Here is a 19,535-nt window from a genome sequence, read left to right as displayed (position 1 = left end):
GGGGGGGGGGGGGGGGGGGGGGGGGGGGGAAACGGAGACAAAAAGAAGCTAACGCAGTAGCAACCTGGAGATGGGCCGTTCCGTCAGAAACGGCCCGTTTTCCTTTTCTGCAGGCGACATTTGTATGACAAATCTCTTTCATAAGCAAACATCAGCTGGAAAACATATCAGTCCTCTAAAGATGAGCGGGGGAATAAAACAGTGAAATGAAGGAAATAAAAAATGAAAATACAAGCCAAAAATAAAACGTGGAGGGCAAGGACGATAAGAGAGAGAACAGAAATATTTTGTTCGTGCAACAGCCCTCCGCACTGCCAGGAAGGAGGGAGAAGCCCAAATTCCGTGCACCCATTTGCTCCTTGTAGCAGGAATGTGGGAAAATGTGGGCAAACTTTGAGAAACTGTGGGACCTTCACAAATCTTACTAAAAATGGAAGAGGGTAGCCAATACTAATAGGGTAAGGGAAGAGAACAGAGACGTGTAAGGCAGTCACAGCTATTTTTAGAATTGCAATGCTTCCAAAATTACATCTGTTTAACAGAAATTTTCCAAAGAAGCCAGGAGACTTAAAACATGTATCCAAGATACTCAGGTATCCCTAACGCTTGACTGCAATAGCTCCTAACCCAAATGCCTCCGTTTTTAATCTTCGCCTGCTTTGAACATATGCTTTTATAACATTTCTTAAAAATAAGACTCGCAATAATTTTAATAACATGGTTACGTTACACTGCAACTGTCATTAAACTAATGAAAAGCACACTCATGAAGTAAGGAATCTTTTCCCATCAACTTTCCTATGTCTTTTTCCTGATAGTTTCCTTACAGTATTGGACGATTACAAGTAGTTTGTCTGAAAAGAGCTCAGACTTCATTACTAACACTACCAGGCCCTGGCTCAGCAGACAGACGCTGCCCTTCAGCCCAGAGAATTAAACCAGGGAAATTAAAAGCAAGCAGGAGCAATTCAATCGGATGCAGACACTCGATTAGCAAAGAACCGTTCTGGCCTTGTTCTGGTGACGTTCATCACCAGAACTACAAAATCACACGTTTCAGCTCAAATTTGAAAGCMGCTGATCTACGCTCCATGATGTTATCAAACCCTTTTTTGAACCCGCTTGTAGCTTTAAACTCCACRACGTCTTGCAGCAGTGTCACAACATCATCATGAGCTGCACAAAGAAAGTGCCTTCACTTCATTCCCACCCGCACCTCAAAGTTTCAAAAGAGAAAAACGAGAAGCAAACATCTGATCTCATCGAGCACCGGCAATGCTGAAATGCTGCCAGCACAGATACTCTGCAGCAGCACAACTGAAAACGAGTGATCGCAAAAAGCAAACAATTAATTACTGAAATAGCCAGGAACTGCTTTTCTAATATTATAGGATGTAGCTCAGCTTTAAATACAGATGTTGCCCTTAAAACCCTCCTAGTTCTGTCCTGAAAAGCAGTCAGTCAGCAGCAACCCCTGAGTTTACCCACGCAGAGCAAAAGGAAAACATCTAACATTGTATTTAGATTATGAGCCATAACTCTGAGCATCGAATTGTGTGCATGGATATTCACAGCTAATAAAAGCACTTCAAACTGCTAAATCCTAAAACACAAGGACTCAAAAATTACGGAAAAGAAAGATGCATAAGGTAAAACTAATTTCTTCTATCACCATTTTATTAAAAAGCTGCTCATGATTTAAGCTGTCAACTCTGAGAACTGCATGAGTTATGACAAGCGATAGTTTGAAATGGCTCATCAATATTAGTATTTTATGATTAAAAGATTAAAAAGAACAAAGTTGTGGCATGCACAGACCGCACAGTGCAAACGCTGATCTTCTGAGTACTACTTTGCTCGTAACAGGTCAACTCATCTTTYGCAAGCACCATGTCTCCCTTCCACTCCAAATCTTCCTCTTACTTCTCAAAATATTCTACGCTGCACCTCCCTGAGCAGAGCTCCACCGATCCCATTTTAAGACCACCTTAATTAGACTTTAAAACACATGACCTTCCTGTGTACTGAAGGGGCAAGGGGGCAGAGCTGGGCATTTCCAGCAAAGCAGGCGCTTCTGCAGCTCCTAACTCCACATTCATAATAATTTATATTTGTGGTAAACAGTTTTGTTACCACTAATAAATTTTGCTCATTTCAAAAATACTTCACTTCAACTGCAGGACAAGGTGTTGCACAAATTCTGATAGAAGTTATTTCTCCCCCACTGCCTCCCGTCCTTCTCTCTTTTCTTTATGTATTAAAGCATAAAGCATGAGTACAAAATGAGTACAACTTAATTTATTTCTAATTATTTAGGCAAAAGCAAGTCCTATGTATTTGATGGCAAGCCAAACTTAAACTTTGCAAACTGGGAATTCTTAAGAACAATTTTGTTTAAAACAAATTTTGCATTTTCATGTCAGCCTTCTTTGTCACATTATTAGAAATATACTGTAAAATCACTTGAGAAAAATTGTTGCCCAGCAATTCTGTCTTCTTTTCCTGTCTCTCCTGATCTCTCCAAGACGACAACTATATTAGAACTAATGCACATTTAATTTGTATAACAAAAACAGAAACTCTTTTTTGTTGTCATCTCTCCTCTTATAAATGCCCATGAATAAGACTGCTGTCGTCCACCATATTTGGAAAAGTGTAGAAATTTAAACAGTGCTGTCATTGTGGCTTTCCTTCCTCTTGCCACAAGCGTTTAATTTAAGCCATATATACTGGAAGGTCAATACACACAAACTTGCAGACTGCCCTTAGACAGACTATCTTAATTCTCTGGGTTTAAATAGCTGCATTATAATCTCCATTCACATGCAAAAAGTAGATTAAATTGTGTTAAAACTTCTTTTAAGAAAAGTATCTGTAGTAATCATTGCTACACCCAACCTTTCTTGTTAGATGTAAACGGTGTTTAACATGTACTTTCTTAATATCACCCGCTGTACCTGACCTCCATCAAGCGAGTCTATCTGCTTCTTTACGTCCATGCCCCGGTTTCACCAATTTCAGAAGTATATTATGAATCTTCACTTACACATGCTTCCTGTGGAACTCCAGAATTTTTCCTTGAATTCTTTCCTGGTTTGGCAAATACTGGTTTGTTTTAAGGTGTTCTCGATCCTCTGATTCGTCAAAATCCCCTATTTCAGCTATTACAGAAAATAAAACAATGTTAGAATAAAAATAAACAATGAAAAAGAAAGAACGACAGACCTTGAAGATGAGGAATTACAGAAACCCCAAGAGCAAGACTGTATTTGCCTTTAAGTGTTTCAAACTTGTGCATTATGGTTTGTACCCTGTTTAATTTTAAAAAACATTGACATTTACCCCAAACACACTTCCTGTGGATTACAGCAATATTTGAACATTGTTTGAAAAATCTAGACTTCTTTAAAGTCTAAAGTTTTGGGACTTGTAGAAGATCTTTGAGGATGTCTAAACATTTTCAGCTTACAGACACCTCATGCAAAATCAGCATATTTCAATTTATTTTTTTTACACATATGTAAAATAGTTATGGATATGCCTACCTGTGAAGAAGGCAAATTAAATTTTAGGTATTGTTCAAAAATGAATACACAGCAAAAGAGAAAACAGTGTATATCACTCAATAAATGCACGCCGTGCCTACATCTGGATTTTTGATCCTATACCCAACACCTCTCAGAAATGATGCTGTAGAATTGGGAAAAGATTTACAGAAGCAAAAAGTACTAATCAAAAGTATGRAACAGCATACATCTGATGAGATATATGAGAGACCAGATGTCTTCAGCTTGGAAAAGATAAGTACACAAGGCAGGGCATATTGCAGAGGTACATAAAAATTACAAGTTGAATGAAAAGAGTAAGTCAGAAATAGTTATTCACTATTTCCAATAGTAAAATATGAAGTCATCAAACAAAATTAAAAGGCAAAAGTTTTAAAAAAAACAGAAGGATGTACATGTTCCTACACATCCCCAAAAATTAAGCTCTGAAGCTCATTTCCATGGAAGGAAGCCAAAAACATAAGCAAATTCAAAAACGAGTCAGACAAACATCAAAGTGAAGTTCATCAAGGGCAAATAAACAAAAAGATGAGGAGTCAGGCGTTGACTTACAAAGCCAACATGCAAAGATTACTGAATGGATACAGCAGAGAAAGTATCACCATATGCCTGTTCTGTTTCTTGTGTCTTCCCCTAAGCGTCTGCTTTCAACTGCTGTCACAGAAAGGAGTGTGGACTAAGTGAACAAATAATCTCCTCCAAGACAGCTACTCTTAAAAAGAATGACATAGCAATATTGTATTTAAAATCAAACCAGCTTACAAAAAAAACAAGAAAAAAATTGGAAGGCATTTATGGAAAATAATTTATATTAAAAATAATCACATTTTTTCTCACTTGGGCTTTTCTATTTCAGCAGAAACAAGATAAGCAAGGCCACAGACACTGATATTTCCTCAGCAGCTCCACGTYGCCCTGAAATTCTCCCAAAAACTGACACTAGAAAATGATTAGCAAATTCTCACTGTGCAACTCACAGTGCACACAAGACAGGTTTGCTCTTCCAGTGAGATGAGATAACTTTTGCACATTTGAAGAGGTATCATTTAAAGGTTTTTCCATCAAGTAAGCAAGGAGGCAGAAAGCCCCATTTCTGTAAATCACATTACAGATTAGTAAACAACAAGTCATTTGGCTCCTGCTTGAGAAAGCAGGCAAAGCTGAACTTATTTGGTTTCTGATCCCATTCAGTCTTTCAAGATGCTTGACTTAAAACCAGATTTTCATGACTTCAGGTGCTTACAGACTGAGAAAGCAGAAACCTTGAGAGCTTGAACTCAAGTCTGAAATCAATTGCTTTCAATTTCCATTTTAATTCCCAACAAGAATTACGGCCGCTGACAACCCTACTGCTGGACTTGTTCTCTCACATTTTTAGCCTTATTTCCTAAACTCTAGCCCATTCTCTATATGTGTATCACCTTCCAGCCAAAAGAAAATTTAGAATTAACATAAGGAAGCACCGAAGTGGACAAGATCAGCTGTCTGAAAGGTGAGGAGTGCTAGTGACCCATCTACAGAGCCAGAGAAAACAAACATGCAAGGGTTTTTTCATTTTTCACAATCTCCAAGAACCCAAAGTTATCTTGTACATAAGCACCAGATGTTCTTCACACCACTAGCTAGCCCCGATTATAATCCCAGTGTTCAAAATAAGAAGGATTACCACATGTACAGAACGAAATATTGCAAGATGGAAAATGTTCTGAGTTACCAAAATGCATGCAGTAGCTTCTATATGCTGTTTAAGTCGGTTTAGCAATGGCAACATCCCCGATGTCACCACAGCCGAGATACTAACATTGCAGAAGATGAGAGACGAGAAGAGCTGCCGTATTGTCACTGCAGGTTAGTCGYTCCTCTGCCAAGTCTCTCTTGATTTGTAATGCAAACAGATACCTAAAAAGGGAGAGTTAAAAGTACAGCCTTGACATGCGAAAGATTTTAAAACAACTCAACAGTTCTTTTATGCAGCAAGTGTCTCCTAATTTTCCCTCTCTCCAAAAACAGCACAAAACAGAAGTCTTGCTATCAAGGACGGTCAAATAAAACTAAACAACCCATGACTAATCCAGCTATACAGTGCAATTTAACAGTGTAAATGGACACATGGGAATAAAGAAGCAGAAGGAACACCCACTCTTTAACAAGTTTGTCAGGTGAAAGTGGTTTTAATTTTGAGCTGGAAAGAAACTTAAGGAACACTTCAAGTGATTTTATCTATTACAATGGAGATGGGAGAACATTACTAATTGAGCAAAAAAAAAAAAAAAAATATATATATATTTCTGCTAGCACTAGGTTAATTTACTTAGTGGTTACATTTTCCAGTATTATAATGTTAGCAGTTTCTAAAGACAGTAACCAATTATATCTCCTTCTGTTATATCACTACACTAACATAAATAAAATGTTTCCAAATTTGTTGCTAAAGACAAAAAGATTTCTTTTTAACAGTTTTATATCAGTCATAAGCCACCTGCAAAATACACAAGGAAGAAAAGAGAAACATACCAGTCTCAAAAGTATGCTATGTGATAAGGACTGACTTTGTAACCTAAACCAGTTTTAACACATTTTTAATGAATGTGACATTGTTAAGCCCTTTGTGCTTTTGTTGTCACTGAAAATAAGGTACTTTAAAGACCCCAGTAAACAGGCAACATCTCATTATTAAAAACCTTCGAAGAGAGGACAATTTTCTTTACAGAGATTTCTGAAGTATTCTACTACTTAAAAATACATGCRTTAGAAACACCCTGAAACAAAACAGTCACTTTTTTTTAAATAAAAACTGATTTTAAAATATTGTGTATTAGATTCTTGAGACAGAAAGTTTAGAAAAGGTATACATGYTGAATTTTTTAAGTACTGTAAGAATGTAATAAAGAACATTTCATAAAGTATGCTCAGTTTCCTTCATATCTGTGTTACCTTGTTTTCTTCGATACACTTGCAACAAAAAGTACAGAGAGTTAACAGCATTCTGAAATACCAAGAGGTCCCAAGCACAGACCAGCATTCCACAACGATAAGCGCTACGCAAACAGACAGAACCACAGCCCCTGCTCCAAAAAGTTATATTCCTTACCTAATTCCTACAAGAAACACCACCTAATAGAAGCAAATTGGGAGCAAAGGCAATAATTAGGCAATACAGATCATTACAAGAGACAACGCCATCGCAGGAGTTATCACGCTGGTTTGCTGCTTCCTCAGACGCGAGGCAGACGTGCTTTAAAAGAGGTCTCAGGGACGTCAATGAGGAACCTCTGCGGACGTCCATCAGGAACGCTAATCAGAAGTAACAGAAGGGGCAAAAGCACTGAAGCGGCTCTTTAAACATTTATAAAATGGAGTAATGTCCCTGTTACAGGCACAGCCTCCAAACTACATTCCCTAGCGCTAATGAGCCACTTAATTCGCGGGAAAAAAAAAAAAAAAAAAAATCAGTAAAGCATCTGGCAAATATAAGCATGCTCCTCGCAAAAGGAACCCATGAGAAGGACTGGTAAGAAATGTAATCAGTAAAGAAGCTTTGCTAGTAGTAGAATACTTAAAATGTGGACTTCTGCAGTTTGAATGATAAATCATTTATTCAGACACATACTGATTATTTTATACAGGTACTGCTTGTAAATAAGGCTGTTTCCTCTACATCCCCTCTCTTTTGATACTGCGATGTTCAGCAAGCCCTGATGTAACCCTCACCATTTTCTGTTTTGAAAAACATCGCTTCCGACAACAATCCTCTGCCAACACGGGTCTGCTAGAAATGTGACACCAACCAAAAATACTCTTTCGCTTATCTTCAACGTAAGCCTTATTTGGAAACAGATAAAATGTCCTCCTAGTCTTACCTTTCTTTTAGTTCAACAGGTAATGCAAGCCAAATTCTTCACGAAATTCCTTACCTGGTATATTCTTCTTGCAACTGGCCAGGGTCTGGAGGGAAAAACTTTACCGCTAGACGAAGCATTGTAGTCTTCGGTCCTATAAGAAAAATTAGTAATTTCACAAAAAACCTCTTGTTCTTGATAAGCACATGCATATGATGTTTTCCAACACGCACAGAAATGCAATACACACCAATTTTAGTCAGCTTTCAGCTTGCCAGCTAACTATAGCGGGCCTATAAGGTACAGATCATCCRTATCAACACAGATACGGCAAATCGTTCCTTTTAAAACCATCTATACTTCTTCCAGGGCAAGTCTGAGGTTTGAAAGTAGTAAACACAGTTTGATGCAACAGGAGAACCGTAGCAGCCCAACTATTAGCAATAGCAACTACTTGATTGCATATGAAAGCCTCCTAGACAACCCAGTACGATGTCCCCCAACGTAAGCATGGTGCAGACGCAGCTCGCAGGCTCTCCCAACACCAGCCGTCACCAACCACGCTGGCAAAGAGCTGGAATTCGGGAGTCTAGCTGGACCCAAGCTGGCTCCCCTCCCAGATGCCGCGTGCCTGCAGCATGCTCTCAGAGCACCCCTTGGCACCCGGATCTTCCCGTTTTCTCACCATCAATCCAGACAACAGATGGAAGACTAATTTGCGTTAGTTGTTCAATCTACACAGGAATTTAAATAACTAACTGGAATTATCTTTCTAAATTGCAACAGTTATTCTTTCTTCAGAGGACAAAGTGTAATAATCTGAATCCTGCACTGAAACATGAAAGAAATAATATGGAAGGAATCAGTAAGACCAGAACTTTATGTGACCCAGACAAAGAAAGCAGCTGGTATAAAAGAGCATTTCATAATGCTCTATGTAGCATTTTACAAAAACCAACAACAAAAAAAAGCTTAACTGCACCAGAACCCTGTCAACTTTCAACTTCACAATTCAGCCTATTGAACCGTCTGGCTCAGTGTTCCCAACCCGCTATTGAACCAACGTTTTCGATGGAATAGTACAGAGTATCACAGTCACTTACTGTGCCATGACTGAATACCAGCATTCTGATTTTTTTTTTTCTTTTTGGAAACAGAAAAGACTTAATATTTTTCAGCCAATTGGAACACGAGCCGATCTTCATTTTWTAAGTATATTGTAAGCTTATGAATAGATTATCTGTACTAATTCACAAGGAATTTCCAAGCAACGATTCCCAAGATGTTATCATGACAAATTACTCAGTCTCCGATGCTGGACTTCATTACTAGACCTCCCTTTCTGGATAACAGTGCAGTCCATTTGTCTTCTAAACCCTAATCAATACCAAAACATTCATTACTACAAGGTTATCAGTGAGACTGTAACGGCCCAAATCTCAGGAAATACAAAGACACAAAGCCACTGTCTAGACCTCACGTTCTCTTGTCCCCTCATTATTTTAAGTAAATTCATCTTATATTGCTTTCACATTTTCAGTTATCACCACGACCAGAAGTCTTCTTCCATCACAGAGCTACTACGCTCAACCTCGGAAGGGCTTATGAGGACAGAAAACAGTAACAAACTGAGACCTGTCCTAGACACGCACCTTCCCTCAGTAACCTGAAAGGACGTGAAGATGGTCAACCTTGAACACTCAGAGCCGGCCAAGCACAGGACAGACAAACAGCAGGAGGACCAGTGTCTTATGCGACTCTTGACTTCAGAGGGAGGAAGTGGGGCTGGAATTTCCCTGCTATTGCTCACTCGACCCAGACTAGAAGAGGGAGGAAGATGCGGGAAAGGAGAGACGACGACCCCTCCTTTTATTAGGCCTCTCTTCTCCTTACGCTCTTGACAGAGCACCTACCTCCTTAAGGGCAACTTCAGCAACCTGATCCAACTTCAAAGCTGCTCCTGCTTTAAGCTGGCATATGACCTTCAGAGGCACCTCCTCAGCTAATTTACTCTAGGACTGTACATGCCACCCGCCGTTTCAAGGAAAACTTGGCCAAATTAGAAAATCAACTTTTTTGGAGCATGTCAGTAAGCACAAGCCAAACTGCTTTAATTTACATACAGCACGGAGATCTCTCAAAGCTTGATGGAAGTCCAATTTAACCTTAGCAACCTCAAAGTAAACTGATTTTTTTTCTGTCTGTAATATCTGATTTCCATATCCCCGCTTCCAACAGCAGTGCTCATTTGCTAATGGAGGAATGACAAATTTTGCTTTCTGCCAAATAGCTGGGARAACAAAGTTTAAGACTATCACAGCTGTCAAAAGAGTAGCTTCCAGCCTCAGATCGCAGAATTACCAAAGCTTTGGTGACTCATAACACTAAATCCCTAATCCTAATTGGACTGGGATATCTCAAAATGAAAGCAAGCTGGAAATAAAACCCTGTGTTACACAAAGCTCACATTTGGCACAGACTAATACCAAACTCGAACATTTATAGCTTTTGAGATGCATCACACATGGAAAAGCAGTATTTTTAGTGATCCAGGTTTAAAAAWATATATATATATACATACATATACATCAATTTTCTGAAAATACTCCAAGCCTTTGAAACACCTCCACAAAAGTTAGACCAGACATGCACGTTAATGACACCAATCAGCCGGGAAGTATTCTTATGACAGCAATTTGGACCGAGTTCTCAATGTCACGTACATTAAATGACAATAATGTAATACTAAAAATTAAAAATGTAATACTGCGTATTTGCTTTTTTGACATTGTATCGTGACTCCTTTTCGTTTTTAATCGCGCAATTCCTCCATTCAGCACATGGACATGTCCCGTTCTAATTAGGAAAGAGGTTTTAGTGTAGTGTAAAGAAACACTGGATCCAGTCCTAAGCTAGATGCAGAATTTATTGTAGGAGGCCAAATCTGGAGGGGGGGGGGGGGGAAATCAGGAAAAACCTACCTGTGTAGGTATGGTGAGCACAGCACTACCTAAACTGGCAACTCCTCCGAGAACGTACTCAAACACCATCTCAACATTGTGGGCCTATTAGGAAGCTGAACTGAGATGCATTTGGATCTAAATGCAGTCCAAAATGAAAGTCAAGACAGACATTTTCATGTGCTCTGAACTGCAATTCAGACATTTTTCACATTTATTTGTGAGGACCAGTCTTGCCGGAAAGTCCACGTGGAAGAAGAAAAGGAAGGGGGTGGCACTTTCATCCAGAACAGACTCATTAAGAAGGAATTCTGCTGCTTTCCCAGAATTCGAAATAAGCTTTTAACACAAACCTAAACATCTAAACACAGGTTAAAGGGATCAGTCTAACTCCTGAAGCATTCGGGCTGTCTGCTATGTTACCACTGCCATGAAAACAAACTGCCAAGTTTTGAGCTCACAGTATTTGCTAAGATTCATTGTCTTAAAAAATCACCTTAAAATCCCAAGACATTCGGAACAAACTCCTCAAAGATATAATATTTAGAGGCTGTAGATGTGGAAAATTGTCCGTTTATTTCCTTGAGAGCAACACGAAGCTGATGTTGAACATGCGCGAAAGCTGCATACCATATCCCTGAAAGCCCACATACAAAGTCATTCTTTCACTCTTGGCACGGATGTGTAAATTAAATCCTTGTTGCAACCAAATGCCATAAGCATGAAATCCTTCCCTGTAAATTCTCCATCTCAGCAGAAATACACGCACATAATGATTAAAATTTGGATCAAAACATGGAAATCCTTTTCTAAGCTGAAGTGGTTCCTTGTCTTATTCAGAGGCAGCAGATCAGACTTCTGCAGTAATAAATATTATATTAAATTGTGGTCCACAGAGATGCTTACATAATAAGTAAAACCATGTAAGTGTACTTTTTAACTCCTGTTAGAACAATAAACCATAACGCTTTACTCAAAGTGCTGGAGTAGTCCTATAATAGAACTGATTGCACTCCCCATGAAGTTATTTGATAATAAAATCCTCACCAAATGAAACAAAGTTTTATATATCTCAAAACAGGCCATTAGCTAAGACTGACTGGAACATAAATTTTAATGATCTAGACTTTATAATAATTATGCCAAAGACTCAGAACTGCATACATACAATTATACACCAATCTCCAGCTCTATACACTCATGTGTTTGAGCTGTATTAACTTAAAACCCCTGATAACATCTAGTAATCCCCAACTGCTGTGTCCATCTTCCCCCCCCCCCTCCACCCCCCAAACCCCCAAGGACCTCAGCAAAACTGATTAAAGAGAGGAGTACAGGAAAAGACCTTTCGTAGATGCCGAGTTCAGGCATTTCTCAATAGCATCAGCAAACTCATCAAATCGCGTTTGTGGAGCAATAGCGCCCGAAGGAGAGAAGCAGGCAAGGCAGCGGTGGTGATGGGAGAAGCAAAAGGAGCCTAGACCGGGCAGAGGGGCACGGAGGAAGGGTAACCCTAACACGGCCAGGGAATGGCCAGACTGAAGCCAAAGGAGATATGGCCAAGGTTACAAAGCTGTATTTTCAGGTGTAAAAATCTTTCCATTATTGCAGTTTGCTCAGTCCATTACTTCTGAACCGTACATATTGCCAAGCAGTTAAATTAATTCTCCGCTTAAGGCTCAGTACTGCCAGGATTCTTCTTATGAAGATGCTCATATACAATCATACGTCAGTTATTGGATTCAATTAAAAAAACAGCTTAAATCACTATTTATGCAATTAACATTTTACTTGTAAGCATAGACATCTTCAAGGCTTTCTACAGTCATAACTCATTTCAATTTTAAAAATAGCAGACTGCCAGGAGGGGATTCCATTAGCATTAAAAAAAGCACTCTCTCCCGAGCTACCAAAAACTTCACAAATACAAAAATGATTTCACAAAGTTTAACATGTGACAGACGACCGATTGATGTCTCCTACAGCTTAAGAATAACACTTTTAAAGAATTCATTTGACATCAACAGCAACGTAACGTGGGTGGCAGACCACCAAACAGCAGACCAGCCACAAATTTCAGCACATCCCCGTGGTCTGAGACTATTTGAGAACAATATATGCACCATCAGGGAACACATGGCCACCAGCATGTGGTCTAAAACCAAGTCTTCTCAATTTATATAGTATAAAACAGGATACAGAAAGAGTAATCAAGCTGCACTACTGCATCACAGACCTCTCTGTGTTCCATCAAATCTCTTCCCTAGGAGGTAATTCCTTCCAACACTGGAAAAAAGGGAAAATTAGAAAAGCAAACAAAAACCATCTCCAAAAATGCATGGAATATATAAAAAGATGACACTCCAATAATGATGGGTTTTTTTGTGGACTAATGGAGAGTAAAAGTATTATATAACATCTTAGGTAAGCCTGCTTTTATAGCTGGCTTGGCTCTTCCCCTAAGAAAACAGTGACTGTAAAAGTTGAAACCATGACCATAAAAGCTAAAAAACCTTGCACCATCATCCATCTAGAATCGGTGATTTCTTATTTTTTAGAAATCAATTTCAGGCATAAGAGTGAGTTAGAAATACCTCCAAGTACTACTTTTCAACATTTTGCAGTTAAGACTTTGAAAGGGGCAGAAATCCTCCACACCTTCCTCATCTTGTTCTTCCACAAAGCCATTACAATCAGAAGCAGAAAACGAGCAGTTTAACTCCCTTCTAAGGAAAAAAAGGACCTAATCTTTCAACCTCAGACTTCAGAAGAATTAGCACACCTTATACTTCAAAATATTTTTAGCTTTTAAAGCACACGTTATATTATTCTTTAGAGTAGTGTAAGGCAAAGATAGCACCACCACTGCAACATCCTGTTGGCCAAAGCGTTGAAACAAATTTCACAACTGCAGTCGAGGTGATTCTGGAGCTGCAGCCACTCCTGTGATGAGAGATCGTAAGCGCCCTTCTCTTAGTGAAGGTGTTCCTAAGGGGAATTCGGAGGATTTTTTTAGGAATGTAGGCAGCTGCTGATGGCCACTGAATGAGATGGGAATATCCGTTCCCTTGAAATTCAGCGAGCGTCAACAGTTTCTGAATTTTGTCTGGCAAGACAGAACAACGGAGGGGCAAGTTTAGCTTTCACCGTCCTTCTGAAAGGCGTATCGCCTCTCAAACGAGTCATGACTGCAGATACTGCCCTCTCCCCCACAATGTTTATTCTGCAATAAGCCAGAATCCTCCTTTTGCTTTCCGTCACAAGACAAGACAACTTAGAAAAGCTCACACACTGCAAACATCATGCTTCGCTTAAACAGCCGCTGATCCAATCTAGATATTTATCACAGACAAGAGTCGTATGTTCAGTAATTTCGCATTCCACCCACCATATACTACATATTAAAAACATCAAGTTTGCATGCCCAGACAGGAACCACAATCACCCCCTACCAAGTACAATTTTCAAGAAAGCAAAACCAGTAAATCAAGTAGTAATTATGAAAGTAACCTGCATAAAGCAGATGCAAATTAAGGAAAACTTCCTTTTTTTAAAACTAAATTACTTACTCCGTACTTGTTTAATAACAGGTTTCATAGGTTCCAGCCAAATCTGAAATTAAAGAAAAAAAATTACAAACTGACGTTCATATTTGAATACAATATGAAGACATCAAAAGTAAATTCAAATAAAGCAGTTCTTTATGAGTATGTATTTCTTCCTCACTGTAGTAATGCAGCAACTCTTTTCTTTAAAAAAATGCATTTATCTACCTGAATTGACATATATCACACATCAGTGTGGAAACCCCCACTGATCAGTGTTTAAAGTTCACCTGGACAGAGGAAGAAGCGTCACCTCAGCAAAAGCACGTCACCAGTGCTGGAAAGATAGAAACTATGCAAAAACATAATACTGTACACAGAAGCCAGAGCACAGAATTACAAAAGGTCTGGAGGACATGACAAAATCCAATTATTTTCCCTTCCATAGTTTGCCTCTCTCTTACCTACRGGAATGATATATAACGAGTTTTACTCCATATTCATTTCCCACAAATTCATTCTGTTTTCATGAACAGACTTTCAAAGACAGACTATTGTCATTCGAGTAAAAGGAATAGCCATAATGCTAATACAAAGTACTCTGGATGCTCACTTTTTTATTTTTTTTTCCAATAAAAGATTGTAACAAAGCGATGGCTTAAGCTCAGTCCTTAATAGTTACTTCTGTGTCCGAGAGACAGCTGAGGATTTTAAGAACCTCATTAGATACAGACACACTTTGGAAGCTTTGCAAAAGAAACGGAAACCAAACAAGCTTCACTGTAGTTCCTTAGCTCAAGAGCAGGATGCATTAGCATTCTCCAGGTTCTGAGTCATTCTTAATACTTTCTGCATATGAGATCTAACACTAGGAAAAGTAATAGAGAAAAATAAAGACAACTTTGGGGAGTATTTTAATTTGAAAGCAACACTGTCCTCTTTGCAAGGCACAGGGTAAGAGACTGGGAGACTTACAAAATGTTAGTATTTATCCAGATCAACGATTAAAAAAAAATGCAGTTCCAAATGTTCACTGGAGTGAATATTTATTTGCGAGAGGTTCATAATGATCCTTTGGAGAAATTAACTGAAGGCAGAAGTAAGTATCAACACTAACAAAACGCTGCACACTTGTAATATGACTAAGTGCTCTGCAGACTACATTGCGAGTTGCTAGTTTTCACGGGGAAGGAGGATTTTATCCACATCCCTGAAAGCGGAAACATCAGAAACTACATAATTTTTTAATGCATTTTAGAGATTTAACAAGAAATAGAATCTGATTCTCTTCCTCTTCTTTATTAGTTGTTATTGTTCTGATGAGTGAAGCAGATTCACAATAACCAAACAGATAATCCTACAAGAGGCTCAAGCAGATTTAAAAAACTTCTGACAATCAAGCAACTGCATTCTCCCAAACTTTTTTATTATAAAGAATTCATCAGGAAGTTTTACGTACCCAGTATGACTGGATGTTCTGGAACTCAATTCCAAAATAGTCCGATTCGATCAAATTCAGATGTTTGTAAACTTCTGTCAGTAATGCTTGTCCATAACATTTCGACTAAGAAAGTAAAAATAAATATAGTGAGATTAAGTAATTAAGATGAATTAGAATTTATGGTAAAGAAGTTGTAAGATATGCCACAATTTTTCACATTATTATTGACCACTTTTGTTACTGTAACACCTAAATATCCAATATATGGACATGGCTCTAAGCAAACAAGTTTCATGGATTCACAGAGTAACTCAAGTTGCAAGGGACCTCTGGAGGTCATCTAAGTCCAACTGCCTGCTCAAAGTAGGGTCAACTATGAGATCAGACTGGATCAGCTACAAACTATTTGCAGTTCCTTCAAAAAACCAGCACATTTGTTTGTGTAGCTTGAAGGTGTGGCTCTCACACAGCTTAAGCTGATGGAAGCAGGGGCTGCCAGAACTCTGCTCTCGCTGTCCCCAGCCATCCACTGCCTTCCCTGCAGCAACGCTGGTGACCGGACAAGCACATGGGGAACAAATTAATCCATCCAAAAACTAGTACCTTTTTTTCCCCCCATAAACTATAAACCCAGATGTCCTCCCTCAACCAGCTCACTGTACAAATACATGAGTGCAAGGAGGGGCTGGGAATGTTGCGGCTGGAGGCAGGGCTGGATTCAACTGAAACGCAATTTAGCTCAGGTTAAGCCACCAGGAAACTACACTTTCAGATACACCCGAGCGCTCCTCTCTGCAGCAGAAGGTACAGTAGTGAAGAAACACTTCTCAACCCCTGAAAAAAAAGCCGCAGGGCTAATCTAATATCTCATTTAGGCCTTTTGTCTTTTCTGTACCCTGGAAAGAGCTGTAAATGTAGGCAGACACTCTAAATTAGTTAAGGAAGACAAAGGTGGCTGGTACAGAGTTCTCGATGCTCAGTTAGAACCTGTCCTTGACCTGAGAACCCTCAACCAGCTCCCCAGGAAAGCAGGAGGACTTTGCAACCAGGACTTTGTGGGGCCAAATTTACAGTTCCCAGTGAGCACACAGAGGACCTAAGGTTGTTAAGGGAGCACACGTGAGGCCTTTGTTGATAAAGCTAGAATTTGGATTCTAGGAAGAAAGTCTTTGAAAATTGTAACTCTCGAAACTTTTCTCTTGCAACGATGTTCAAGAAAACCCAGTGTAATTAACAGATTTTTGTTGTTGTTGTTAATTAAGGAATACACAAGAGGGCTCTAGTTCTCTGCCAAAGAAACCAGTGGGAACCTGAACATCCTTCCTCTCATACCATGCTTTCTGTATAAAATCATTTGCGACGAACGCCCCCCACCCCCAACCCACACCTCAAAAAAAAAAAACCTGCCCTCACTAAACCTTTGCATAATCTTTACTCAAGCTGGGTGCAAAACCACAAAACATCCATCCACAGAAAGTGGCTATGGTAATACAGGGCAAAACAAGAAACTTTCACAACACACCAAAACGCCACCACTTAGATCTGCTTATTAAAACGCACAAGTTTGCTCTCAGCATCTCTTATTGCATGACTGTAGCAGCTGCCACAAGAAAAACACCATTTACAAACTTAGACATCAAAGCACCTAGGCCACACAGAAGAAGGCGCAAGGAGTTTTCATATCCCTTGTTACCTGTTTCAGCAACACACAAAAGCCGGAGGGAAGACTAGCTTGTGCTGTAGCTGTAGAAGGAGAAAGTTTCACGGCCACTGAAATCCCTATTCTGCCTTTGACCGGGGCGACTCTCCTCCAGTACCTAACAGAGACCTTCTGCTTACCCGAAGATGCGTTTGACTGTCCAACMGACTACGCGTGCCACGTGCAGAGCCCACATCGCTCGTCCTTTCCTCTGCAGCCGCTCCGCAAACGCTAGCAGAAGACTGCCAGCTAAAGGAATCGCCTTGCTGAGCAAAGCCAGCGGACCAGCGTTACAGCCTCTCAGGCTGATAAAAGCAAAATACAGTATGAACCGATCCAAAATACGTTCCTGACAGGATGAGACAGACTAACTGTGCAATTCCTTCTCGAAGGAAGGGAAGAGTCCGCTTCACCCATGAATGAGGAGGGGAACACGTGCGAAGGCTCCCTGTTTCATTTTGGCAGCGCAGCGCCGGGCTGCCACTTCTCAGACGATTCCCTCACACACGACAGATGGGAACTCACTGCCCTCTCTCTTTGCACAGCTGCTGGCCAAACAGTTCTCCTTTTCCTCCCTCTGGCTTGTTTTCATTAACGCTCCTGTTCAAAACGCGCTGATGGCGGTCACATTTCAGGGGCAGATTTCAATACGCGTTTTAGGAAGCAATTCTGGAACAACGACAGCGACAGTGTCCAGTGCAACTTTGGTTCACCAGGTTTTCCAGCAAAACACATTCGTGCCACCAAGGGAGACCTTGTTTATTTGGAGAAGTCACAACTCCAGAAGACTCTATAACATTATCTTTTCCCATTAAAACAGAAAGCCCAGACAGTTCTGTTGCAGATTCTTAGAAGATACACTGTTCTGAGTTTAAAAAGTATGAAAGTATTATCATTATAGAGGACGGTAAGTATTTAATTAAATGTGCAGATAAAAATACCTAACACAGAGTGGGCCATCTCAGTTCAAAATAAGGAGGTTTTTAAAAAACACAAAGAAATATAGTGCATTTATTTGCATTACTGACATTCTTAAAAATTCAATAGCAATTGCTTCTAACAAGACAAAGGAAGATTATTAACTGTTGGTGTTTTCAGAACGGTGCAATTTAGCCAAATATCTCTGTACCTCTTCTGAACATTTTAATAAGTAGTAGTATGACAACTCCGCAGTGCTGAAAATCTGAAAGAGCTCTGGTGGTTGTTCTGGTATAGGTAGGGATCTGGTAAGGCACAGACACGCATGCATTTATTTTATTGTATGCCTGTTGTTCACAAGCACCACACATTTGAGAAGGAATCTTCTATAGCCAGCAACATCTGCTGGGTATGCAGCAGTACCATGACCAGCCTCGTATTTCCGTCTACGAAGATGGGACAGGTCAGCCTGTCTTTTGCAGATAGATTTATCAATCTCTAGACCTCATKGACCAGAAAGTGTCCTGTAACACCAAACCTCTGATTTCTCATTTGTGAAATGASAAGAAACTCTAGTTCAATCATCTTCTGTAGAAATTTATAAACTTGGGTTAACCTGTGAGAGATGTTCAGTGATAGTTATACCAGTTTTACAGTCAAACCATCCATGGCTGTTTATATACAGCTGTTACAATTATTCTAATCAAATGAAGTGGACAGCAGGAACGTCGCACAGGTTTCTGCCAATCACTCCATGCACAACGTTCAAATGGCGTTCCATCTCTGTGACTCTACCAGTTTCATGCCTGACGATGGTCCAGTTGCCTTCATGCTCCAGTTCCTAGAAAGGGTGCTCATGTCATTCTTTTTGGCCATATCCACACCACATTGGCACCTCTCTTTTATGTGACTGCAGAGGTTGCACTTCGAGTACGGTGTCCAGTTTTGGGCCCCCATTCAAGAGGGATGTGGAGAAACTAGAACAGGTCCAGTAGAAGACAACTAAGATAGTCAGAGCTTGAAGCACATGCTCCAGCAGGAGAAACTAAGGAAGTTCAGCTTGCAAAGAAGACACTAAAGGGAGATCTAATAACTGTCTACAACTATTTGTAGGGTAGTTATAGAGATGATTGAGCCAAACGCTTCTTGGAAGAGTCAAATGATATAGCAAGGGGCAACAGCCACGAGTTGCCGCTTGGAGGTTCAAGTCGGATGTCAGGAAACATCCCTTCCCCAAAAGGGTACTGCAGCACTGAGGAGATTACTCAAAGAGGCCACAGGATTGCCATCACTGATGTTTTCAAGACTTGCCTACACAAAGCCATGGTTGCCCTGATCTAGTGGTGGCAACAGTCCAGCTTCAAGGGGGAGACGGGACAAGATATCTAGAGAACCACACCAACCACCATTTCTCTGATTCTCTCTGAGGTTGTTTGGAAAAGTAACTGCGACTGAAATGTTTTCACACACAGTTTCTGTAAGCAATCTGACTCTAGTTAATCCAAAGAGCTTCCTTCCTTTACAAGACCTAGTTGTGCCTTTTTAGTGCTGTGGTTGAGTCTTAAGA

At 39.9% G+C, this 19,535-nt stretch overlaps 1 protein-coding gene across 7 annotated transcripts in view; it reads right to left on the bottom strand.

The window, feature by feature from the left end:
* The window catches only part of FARP2 (FERM, ARH/RhoGEF and pleckstrin domain protein 2), an 89,576-nt gene that overhangs the window by 51,735 nt on the left and 18,306 nt on the right, over positions 1 to 19,535 (bottom strand). For 6 of the 7 annotated variants that reach the window (XR_003255447.1, XR_003255446.1, XM_026077355.1 and 3 more), the window contains exons 2-6: positions 15,370 to 15,474; positions 13,935 to 13,977; positions 7,481 to 7,559; positions 5,368 to 5,465; positions 3,047 to 3,161 (exon numbers count right to left, since the gene is read on the bottom strand). Coding sequence is in view for 5 of the 7 variants with exons in the window: in XM_026077355.1 (XP_025933140.1) it covers positions 3,047 to 3,161; positions 5,368 to 5,465; positions 7,481 to 7,559; positions 13,935 to 13,977; positions 15,370 to 15,474 (440 nt within the window). In the remaining 2 variants the exon portion in view is untranslated. The other variant, XM_026077358.1, reaches the window with a different exon arrangement.

The sequence above is a fragment of the Apteryx rowi genome, unplaced genomic scaffold, assembly GCF_003343035.1.
Source record: "Apteryx rowi isolate R43461 unplaced genomic scaffold, aptRow1 scaffold_450, whole genome shotgun sequence".
In the NCBI taxonomy this organism is placed as follows: Eukaryota; Metazoa; Chordata; class Aves; order Apterygiformes; family Apterygidae; genus Apteryx; species Apteryx rowi.
This window is presented reverse-complemented; position numbering and strand designations above follow the sequence as displayed.